This window comes from Egretta garzetta, unplaced genomic scaffold (genome assembly GCF_000687185.1).
Source record: "Egretta garzetta isolate BGI_Z169 unplaced genomic scaffold, ASM68718v1 scaffold287, whole genome shotgun sequence".
In the NCBI taxonomy this organism is placed as follows: Eukaryota; Metazoa; Chordata; class Aves; order Pelecaniformes; family Ardeidae; genus Egretta; species Egretta garzetta.
Window position 1 is genome coordinate 9168339 of NW_009260435.1, and position 10822 is coordinate 9179160.

Here is a 10822-nt window from a genome sequence, read left to right on the forward strand (position 1 = left end):
CGGCCCCTCGCCCACCTGCCGCCTCCCTGGCCTAACTGCGTGGGGTTGTGACTACGGGGCCTCATTTGTGAGATTAAAGGAAAAAGACTGAAGCCGTGGCCTTTTGACTGTCCGTGCATGTGCTGAACTTCACAGCTGCTGCTGTGAACACGACTACACAAATAATCCCTCTCAGGCTTTCCTGTGTAGCACCTGGAGGAGCTGCAAGTTTCCCACAGCTTAAGACATGTTTCTTTTGTAAAAACAGTGGATTGCATATCTTACAAAAAAAAAAAAAAAAAGACTTTAAAAATGGTAAATTGTTGAGGGAGCAATATAAGTGTGTTTTGTCTGTTGAGCCAGAACTTAAGTCTTGTAATTGTGCATCTGCAGATCTGTTGCTTCTTTCTGAACGCTGCCTGTTTGTCTGACAGTCTGCTTGCTGAGAGGGTTCAGGAGGTCTCTTCAACCTGATTTGCAGTGCTTGGGCTAAACTAACGCTTTGATGATCTTGGATCTAAAGCAAGCTAAATCTGTCAGAAAAACATCTGGGTTTTTCTAGCTCTGTAAGTAACTAGATTATATTAATACTTAAGTAGTATTTTTTTGTGGTGCTAGCAAAGTATAAAGGACATGCCTAGAACTGTCAAAACCACCCAACTTTAATTGTTATCTCTCCTTAGAGATGCATCAGGTGTCTTTTGAGCTTTCTGATCTTATGATTCCTCACTTTCCTTAGTGATGAGTGCTTCTGAGGTTTTCATCAAGATAACACATATGCATGTTTAGAGTTAGGGTTCTGCTAGGTGTTATTGGCAAGGTGATGTTTCTCTATACTTACAGTTTTTATTGAAACTCTACAAAATGTTTATGGATTTCCACACACAAAATGCATTAGTGGCACTAATCAGTTTCTAAAATCTATTCTGTCTGCCTTTTCTTGGAAATTTATTCTTACACAGACTTGTCTTCTCAGCCCTTGTTCTTTTCATAGACTTACACTACTTTTGTGGCTGTTCCAAGTATTTTCCAGCCAGGGAAAAGCATATAATACAATATGCATTTCAAATGTTGATACATAATTGTAGGAATAGTATTTGTGATGCTAAATGGATGTCTCAAAAGCATGGTTAGAAAGATGGAAAAAAGAACAGCATGTTCCTGTGTTTCTAGTTCAGGGTTCTAATTTTATGTCTACTTAATGTCTTGCACAAAGGAGTTCTGGGTGGGGGGAATGTGCTACGACTTACACAGTTTTATTTTTACAGTTAATACAATTTCTCATCTGCAACCAGATATCTAAAACCAGACTGTAAGTTTGTTTTCGTCACTATCGTTAAACTGGGAACACATTATTTTATCACTTGACTACACATTTCCTTTTCTTTCAAAGAGAAGATTGGTGAGATAAAAGAATCTTTAAGTAGCTTTTGGCATTTACAGAAGCAAGTATTATGAGCAGTAGTGTGTCTTCTTTGGATTCTTGACTGTTCTGTTACTGCTAGGTATCTGCTGTGCTGGCATAATGACAATTGATTAGCCTGTCAATTTGCAGTAAAACCCTGGACTTGCCCATCAAGGCCATTACTAAGAGCAGTCTGTCATAGTCCACAGTGGTCTAGTAAAAATTTAATTTAGAAACGGGCAAAACTGGCACTAGAGATGGAATATAAGGAAGGACAACTGTTTTTCCCCTGTTAATGTCTCAGCAAATAATTATAACAAGGTGCATTTAAAATGTTTTAAACTTATTATTTAAATAGTTAATCATCAAATACTCTCTTCTGTATTAAAGCTGCATTGTTGTACTCCACATGTGATCTGATCCTGCAGATAGTTAAGTTTGTTCTTCAGTAATTTCAAAGGGTTACTTACATATTTATAGCTAAGCATTTGCTGGGCTGGGCACGTCAAGTGCTCAAGGACTTGCTTTCGCTCCTCTTGTCTTGCAGATACCACTCATGCTGGAGATACAATCATGTTTACAGGACTGAGCTGAAACTTGGCTGAAAAGTTGTTTAAGTACAGCATGGTTTAAGAAATACTTACCTAAAAGGCAGCTTTCAATAGCAGAAACATGGGGGATTTTTCTGTTTATACAAGTAAATTTTCAACAAGTCTTCCTCTGAGAATAGCATCTGGTTATGAGATTTTTCCTCATTTCTTTTTTTGATTGTCTTAATCTGAAAACTGCATCTCTGTCAGGAGGCAGGACTGTCTTGAACTACATAAAATCAGCTGACATCATACCCTTTTATCTCCAGTGAAGGTAAAACCATGGTGAATGAGAAGTCCTAGCCCCTAATTTCTTTCCTGGAACATCCTTATAATCCAACATCCGATCTAATAAGCTTTGAAGATAAAGTTATGGCATATAGATTAAAATATGGCCTATAACCAGAATAATTTTTTCCTGTGATGTTGCTGTGGCTTCAAGGGGTTGAACATACTCTGGTATAACAGTTTTGCATAGTGCTGGGTGTTGGAATCCTTTTCACGTACTGGCCAGCACTTTGGAGCTGACCTGACAAGTTCGTTAGTATTTTAAACTACTGTAGGGGGAAAAAAAAGCAAATGTCCTTGCTTTTACGGCTCTGAAGATAATATCAGAGGTAAACCAATGCAGTGCTATTTTTCTGTGTTTGCAAACCCATTTCCCATAGCTGTTCCCTTTCTATATGTCTGATACTTTTACTGATGAGAAATGGGTAAGACTAAGCCATATTAGATAAAGGCACTTCTGGAAGAGACTGTGAAGTAGTGTAAGGTAGGAGAGGGGCAAGAAGCAGCAATAAAGGTATAAGCTGAGTAGGAAGAGTACAGCTTTTCTAGAAATGTGTGGTTTGCAGTGGGGAAAAAAGGAGTTGGTAGATATGTAAGTGGTGTTCATAAATTAAATTTATGGTTGTTTGCAAATAGTATTTTGAAAATCACTCTACATTTCTGCAGTGATTCTTTGTGTAAGAGAGTTATGTGAATAAAAGAACTGTAAGGAGTATACCTAGCTGAAATATGTTCTATGCAAATAAAACATTGGATGGGTGTAAGGACAACTGCTGCACAAATCAAGTAGCTGATTCCAGATTAACTTCGGAGTTTGTGATTGTAGTTTTGCAGCTGGCCATCTTACTCCTTGTGTGTACAGCTACCAACTGAAAAGGTGATAAAGGGATAAATAGCAAAATAGCTAAGTATTACTGAAGATTCAGGTTTTTTCCTTTCAGGTAAGGCGAGCTCCATGGGTAAAAGTAATGCTTTTTATTAGACCAACTTACTTTGTTGGAAAGGGTAGGTGAGCTTTCAGGTATGTAAGCCCCTTTCAGGTTTGAATTAGAAACAGCAGAATATAAAACAAAATTGAAAACAATTGATACATGATTTTTATAGTACTTCTGTTAAGCATATTAACCCACGGGGCAGCATACATCATTAGAAGGTGATGAACGTTGTCTTGCAGAAGTACTACTGTTCTAAAGGCATCCTCTCATTTCTAATGAAACACTTCAAAATGGCAGTGCTGTGACAGTAGCTGCTGTACAACTGTGAAAGTGAACAGCATGTGCTCTCCAAAGTGAACCAAGTTTTGCTCTGAGGGCCTGTCTCATTATTTTCATAACTGTTGGATATTTCATTTGGTTCTCTTAGCTGCTCAGTCAGAGCTATAAGGAAAAAGCTTGCTCTATGAACTGAAAAGGAAGAAAACAATTCTTTCTGATAACATCCCTGGGGAACAGGAATATTTGGACTAGACTGAAGGCTGCTATCAGTGATATGGACTAATAAAGTATGTATGTTAGGTAGGAGGAAAAGAAAAGTTGATTCATTTTTATGATAAAAAATGCAAGTTCTCTGGTTTTCTTGTGTGTGTCTGCCAGTCTTGCCTTGTTAAGGTATAATGATTCATATTGGTAGTTGCTGAGGGAAATTATATTCCACCTGAAATCCCTGTTGATAATTGCATGACTAACATGGGGTGTGATGCATTTTGAAAACTTCAGAATATCACTCAAAGCTAGCAGCTGTGGGAGTTGCTTGTGCTGTGAAACTGTTTCATGCGAGGTTTGCACGAGAAATGAATTGCTGTTACGGTTATTGCCAATGGGTGGTGCTTTCCAAGTCTACTTTGAAGCCTTGCTAACATTCAGAATGTGGATTATAGCAAAAAGTAGGATAGATGTGATTTGGGTTGGGGTTTTTTTTTTTATACTTCCCCTCCCCACACTTGTTTGGTTCCAAACCAAACTTTATGCATGACTGAATGTGACCCAAAGTACAGGTATCAGGTTAGGTTCTAGCCCTGCTGGTAGCATCCATTTGCAACAGAGAGAGGGTTTCTCATCCAGCACTTTAAGATCTTGTGCACGTAACAGCACATGCTCTGCTGACTTTCTCCTCTAACAATGATTCAACTTGACAGGTCTTTTCTTCTGGGGCATGAACTGTCTGGCTGTACTTATTTTTTCCTTGCATCAGAATAGTGTCAGTATAGACATCTCTGTATGGAGATGGTGTCATCCAAGTTTGAAGAGAGTACTGCCAGAATTTGATTGTATTTCTTCTGAATTTTATAGCAAAACTCTCATAATTTTAGTTTGGATGAAGGCAGCCCTAAGTTGGAGTTGTTAAAATAGATTTTCTTTTTAATGTTCTTTAGCTATGAAGTAGAAGAGCTAACTATAAATCTTTATTTGATGGTTTTCTAGGATCATCAGTTTGGATATAGCTTCCAACACACAGGACGGGGCCTGAGGTCTTGCTGTGTGTCAGTAGAAGCAGGCTTTGGAAGACCTATGAAAAGAGCGTGCTGCAGAAGTAGAATCATGCTTTCTAGTAGGTTCAAAACCAAAACAAAACATAAAACCCCCCAAAATTTGAACTGCTAATACAGTGAAACTCAACTAGTTTTTATTCTATTAACTTTTTATTTTTAATATTAGATGTGCTTAAATTTAATTTGCTTTTAAATAGAAAATGCCTTTAAATCCAAATTGAAAGTAAATGTAAAATTGAATGATTGTGGGGGTATGTGCTGTGGCTAGCCTGGAGCAATGCGTGTACAACTCGGCCAGCTAGTGGGTGCCCCTTTTAGAAGTGAGAAATGGTAGCTGCCAGCTTTCAGCAGAGGCGTGCATCTGACTCCTTATCCAGCTGCCAATTTTTCACAAAGTCTATAGGAACTTTGTATCTTTGTGGCTTCTCCCTCTCTGTGAAAGGAGTGTTAAAACTGATCAACAGGTTCAACTGTTGGGGGAGGTGGCAGACATGAGAGAAATTCAGTCTCTCTGCCCTTCTCTCTAATAAGCTTTGTTTCCTTAGGAAACCAGGCTGAGAGGCATGTCCTCATTTCAGCTTTGTTTTTTGCATTGCAGAAATGAGCTTTGCTTCAAGAAGTCCTTATTGCATTTGCAATCTCCACTGTGGTGTCTTGAGCCTTAGGGAATTTTTCTTCAGCCTGAGAGATTATGGGAAATGGGAGCAGTAACATTTTTCTTAATTGGGGGTTGCACAGGGAGTGGAATAGGGCCAATGGACCTACTTTGCTAATGTACTCCAGAACCACCACCTTTACAAGCCCACCCATTCCTCTTGCACACTCTGAAGGGAAATAAGATCAACTGGTCAGGTTAGTCATGCCTAACTTAGGGAGTCACTGAATAAATGTGGAAATGAAGGAGCTCTAATGTTAATGATGTTCATGGTTTAAGAAATGGTAAAGGAGAAAAATAGGCATCATAGGCGTTTAGTTAGGTTTCATATGCTTCATTGCATGGAAGATCAGACAATAATATAGGGCAAAAGGAATACTTTTATGTAGCTCAGAAGAGGCATGCTTCTGTATCTGTCAAACAGTGCAAATAACTACCCTTTCAATTTTTCATCCTGCGAGGAAAAAGTGGAAAAGACACTGTTGTCAGCTTATGGGGAGAATGAAGGACCACTCATCCTATTAAGCAGATTTACAAAAGATGTGAACAGGGTCATCTTGTGCTGGAAAGAAAACATCACTGCGTCCAAATTGGAACTCTGCTGAGATCAGCTTTAAAAAGCAGTGTCTTTTACTTGGCAGTGACATACTGGATCAGATAATGCAAAAAACAAATGCGTATTGATTAATCTTAAGCATGAACAAAAATTTCGAAGCAAGTTTCAAAACTGTATTAATATTATAGGATTGTAAAATACTGAAAATCCTTTCTAAGGAAGCTGTAGTGCACATGTTCCTTTGTATTGGGACAACAGCTTCCTGTAAAGCTACTACATTTTTTAATTAAAAAAAAATTACACTTAGTCATCAACCCTTTTCATATGTAGATAAAGATCATTGATCTAAAATGAGATTTGTAACTCTTCAGACACAAGATAGAGACATCAGATTAGCGTGCTTTTACAGCTTCTTACCAAAATGCAGGGACACTTCTGTCTGCATGCATTACTGTTCTAGGTGCTCTCTTCATGCAATCAGGCACCACTTCATAAGTTTTACAAAACGTGGAACCAGCGTAAGTCTCACAGAAGAGCTGTAGCATGTTGAGTAATTTATCCATCTTTAGGTTAAATATTTCTCTTTTGAGTACAGATGATGTAATGTGGAGAGTGTGAATGTTGCCAAAATGTTGTTTCCTACATGCAAAAGGATCAAATTTGTTCATTTCAGTCAAAATGAATAATCATGTTTATTCTTATACATTATATTGCTGTTTTAAATACAGAACTTTTTATTCAACATTTTTTTGTGTCTTAACATCTTGTACATGGACACTGTATTTTTTTTTTCTATTATTTTCTTTCTAATATTTCAGAACCTGATTCAGGAATTAAATTTTTTTTTCTTTCCCTTTTTGTTCAGGTCTGGAGCAAGCACCTACACTCTTGGCTTTGCCTCAGGATTAACTGCCTACACTGACATTGATAGAAAGAGATGTGGAAGCAGAAAACTTGTAGTTCAACAGAATTGATAATCAATTAGATCCATTTTTTTGGGATAATTTTACTAGTCTTTTCTGAGATACTAACAGGATCTTCAAATATAAGCACGTTTTATTTCGGGAAGTGATCTTTTGATGTTTTTCCTGTGAAAAAATTGACAGAGTTTGGTCTAAAGTTTTCCAAAGTGCTGATGTTGAGTGCCCAGTTGCTGGAAAGGATTCCTATCTTTAGGCAGTATGATGTTCCATGAAAACAAAATTGATGCTTTTAATTTGTCAGTTATTTTAGTGTTAACTTCTTTATTCTTGAAGAGGCCCTGGAGCTCTTGGAAGTTAGTCATCTAGAGCCTCTCTCGGAGGGGACTATTTTTAAAAAGCTTTTTTTCTGTAGAACACTACTGACCTTCAACATACCAATACTTTGTATGTTGCAATTCTAAAAGAAAGCTCTCTCACCATTACTAGAAACTGCCAAGATTGGCTTACAGTTGAAAGCATAAAACATGAAAGTTTTACTTTAATCTATAGGATTACTAAATATTTAGCAGATGTGGCTTTTGGGTAGCAGGAAGGCCTGCCTGACCTACTTTCATTTTAATCACTGAAGGGGTATTTCATGATTTGATGCTGCCAAGTTCAGCTATTATGTTTCTGGTGTGAAAGCTGATCTTCTGAGTGTGGGTTGTTTTTTCTTTCTTTTTTTTCTCAGAGGGATATTGGTGAAAGGAAAGCAGAAAAAATTCAATATAAGGGATTTTGCCTCCTCCTTTCAGGTCTTTTTAGTTCTGTCTTGAGGTGCGGGTGTGTTACTGCATTTATGGACTGTTGTGGCAGTAAGTAGCACACTGATTCACATGACAGCTGCTCAGTTTTCCTTTGCGGCACATCCCATCAGCCCCTCTTATTTTTTCCACAGTGCCTTTTCCTGAGAAGCTGACTCTCTTCCAAGGAAACAACTAAAATTCTGTTTTACAGTTGTAGGAATCTGCTTGTACCAATATGTATGTTCATATTTTGACTATTTTTTTTCTCACCTCTTCTTTTTGTATTTTATATGGTATTTCTCTCACTGTGAAATAATTGCTATATAGCACATGCTCTGGCTCTTGAAGTGTGCCAGCATATAAACGAATCAGTTTGTAGGTGGTGTGTCCCAGTGGCTGCTTTTCCCCCTTTTGCATTTTTTATGTTTCCTCTTTGATTGCCAGCAGAGGTTTTGTGGCACAGATAAGATTTGTGGACGCTAGCAAGTAACATTACCCTTGGCTGCCTGCTGGTTGGTTTTCATTCCATAGTCTTGCAGGTCATCTGTTGAATGCATGCATGAAAACTGTGGCTGTTGGTAAGGCCATGGTGAGTTTTTGGTGTGTGTTGGAAGAAGCCATTAACTGGTCAGAGTGCTGAAGAGGAGACCTCCTCCAGGATTGGTTAATTGGGGTTGAAGAGAGTAGAGGTGGTTGACACTGATGTTAGGCAAGTTCACAGCTTTTGGCTTTGGAAACAGAGATGAGTTACTGTGGAGTATTATCTGAAATGGACTGTTGCTAGATCCTCTTCCTCCCCTATTTCTGCCTCCAGTGGCAGATGTCTTAATTCCTGCATAAACCATGGTCAGACAAGTAACAATCCAGCATTTTCTTCTAGAGGAAACACCTGCTACAGGACAGTTCGGATGCTTGCAGCTTGTCTCAGGAGCATGGACTGTATGAGGGCATGCTTGTGATGAAGAATCCACACTATCCACTGTGTTCGACTCTCCTCAAATTTCCTCCTAAATTCCTAGGTCTGTATAGCATAAATTGTTTTTACAAGAAGGCCATAGATTCCATGCATTCAGGTCATCTTTTTCATACAACCTGTTCATAAAACTTGTTCATAAAAAACGGTGGGACGATCTAATAGCTAAGCAGATGGCCATTCCTTTGTAGAGCTGAGGCTTCAAACTGCACTTCACAGTTTCAGGTCTTTACTGGTATAATTTTGATCCCCTACATAAACTCAGAAAATGTCTGAGCTCCTATAACCCCTAAGATTCGGGTAGCAGGGCAAGGAAGGCTTCCCTTGGGCTGGCTGCAGTGGTTCCTGTTCCAGCTGCTGCCGTACCGTTTGCGTGCGCTTCCTGCCACCACAGTGGGGTTGGCTCAGCTGTCTGTGCAGCATTTGCTGAGATGCTGCAAATGTGTTCATTTAAAAAATGATACATTAACCATATTTTGATGTCCTCCCAGTTTGTAAACTGAGGGCCTCTGTTTTGGTACTAACTCTGCAGTTCGAAATCAATGTAACCTCACCCTCAGAAAATAAGCTTTATTTCAGATGTACCTTCCTAGCAAAGTCTTACTGTTTCAGATAAAACCCTTTCCTGGGAGGGGGAAGTAGAAATTGGTTGATATTCCTCACACCAGGTTGGTAAGAGGAAAGTTAAGAAGCCTCATTTGTCCTGAAGTCAAAAGCTGAAGTCTGGAAATTATTTATGAATTTCTTTTCCCTCAAAGATGGCAAGAATCTTACTGCGTGGAAGAGCTTGAACTCTGTTTGTTTACGTTGCTGGTTGAGATTTCCAGACAGGCAGTTTGTGTTCAACCCGTGTAGCCACCCCCCAGGGCTGTTTGCAACATGGCAAAAGAGTTGTTGCTTCGTCTGTCAACACTTCCTATCCTGTTCCTCCTTCTGTGCTCTGGAGCAGTTACCAGAAATTCTCGGGTGCTTGTGGTCTGAATATTTCTTCACAGTAAGCAAATGTGCCGGTATTGATCAGGGAAGCAGTTAAAGATTAAAAATGTTCACGTTGTTGAAAATTGAACACAAACTTTTTTATTGCACATGGGAGCAAAAAAGGGACTTCTGTATTCTTCTGAAACTGTGGTGAAATTTATAGAAGATTGGAATGAGCCAAGAATGGGTAGAGTTTTAAAAATTATAACCTGTAACAAAATGTCAAATAAATGGATTTTAGTTAAATCTGGAAAAATGCTAAGGCAGGGAGGGTATGAAAAAGTGTTCCACCACAGATAGTTGGATGCCAGCTCTGTATAATGGAACTGAGATGTTCACTGGGGAAAGGGCAATAAAAATTGCCTTGATTTAGAATCACAGAATCATGGAATCATTTAGGTTGGAAAAGACCTTTAAGATCATCAAGTCCAACCGTTAACCTAGCACTGCCAAGTCTACCACTAAAGCACGATAGAATGCTTTGCTGGAGAGGAGGCAAGATAGTTGAGACAAGTGAATTAAGGAACTTGTGGAGTTGTTTTCATTACTGGCAGACGAATGCATTAAGGATACATTAAATGTTGTAGCTGCCAGCCTGCAGCAGTTCCTAATTTAAGACTGGAGAGTAGTCTTAGCAATCTTCTTAATTTGCTTTCTTAATTCTCTGCTCTTGAAACACTGTGAGGAAAGAAACTGAGATGAGAAAGCATTGTGCAAGGCCACCCGTCTTCTGTAAAAGCTTGCATCTGCTAAATCTTAGACAGTGAGTGCAAAACTTGGTTTGTTCACACGTTTCAGTCCTCTGCTGTTAGCATCTGTAACGTCAAGACCATTTGTGAGAGGTGACTGCAGGCGGCTGTGTAGTTCCTCTCTTATCCCTTGGACCCAGCGCAGGGGCCTCTGTCCAGCAAGTGCCTTGGCGCAGACACCAATGCCATAACGTGGCCAGACACGTGAATCTTGCTTGTTGGATGGCTGTGTTAACAGGCCCTGATGAATGGACTCATTGTTGAGGAAGAGTTGGTTTGCATGTTAAATCACTAACTTTATTTCCTAAAACTGTTTAGATGTGTAAAATGTCTGCAATGTGTCTCTCAGGATTGAGCAAAGGGCTTGCGGATTTATCTGCAGTGGTTCAGAAAGTTCCTGGCAACATCTTAACTCTGGTCTTTTGTTGGAGCTTGTTGCTATCAGACGTGGTT

General features: G+C 39.1%; 2 protein-coding genes across 3 annotated transcripts in view; one reads left to right on the top strand and one right to left on the bottom strand.

The window, feature by feature from the left end:
• PIGB (phosphatidylinositol glycan anchor biosynthesis class B) overlaps nt 1–8226 on the bottom strand; it is a 19754-nt gene extending 11528 nt beyond the window's left edge. The window contains exon 1 of the mRNA XM_035899543.1: nt 8166–8226. Within this exon, the coding sequence (XP_035755436.1) occupies nt 8166–8226 (61 nt within the window). The remainder of the gene's footprint in view (nt 1–8165) is intronic.
• The window catches only part of RAB27A (RAB27A, member RAS oncogene family), a 34342-nt gene that overhangs the window by 1992 nt on the left and 21528 nt on the right, over nt 1–10822 (top strand). The gene's annotated exons all lie outside the window — the stretch shown is intronic.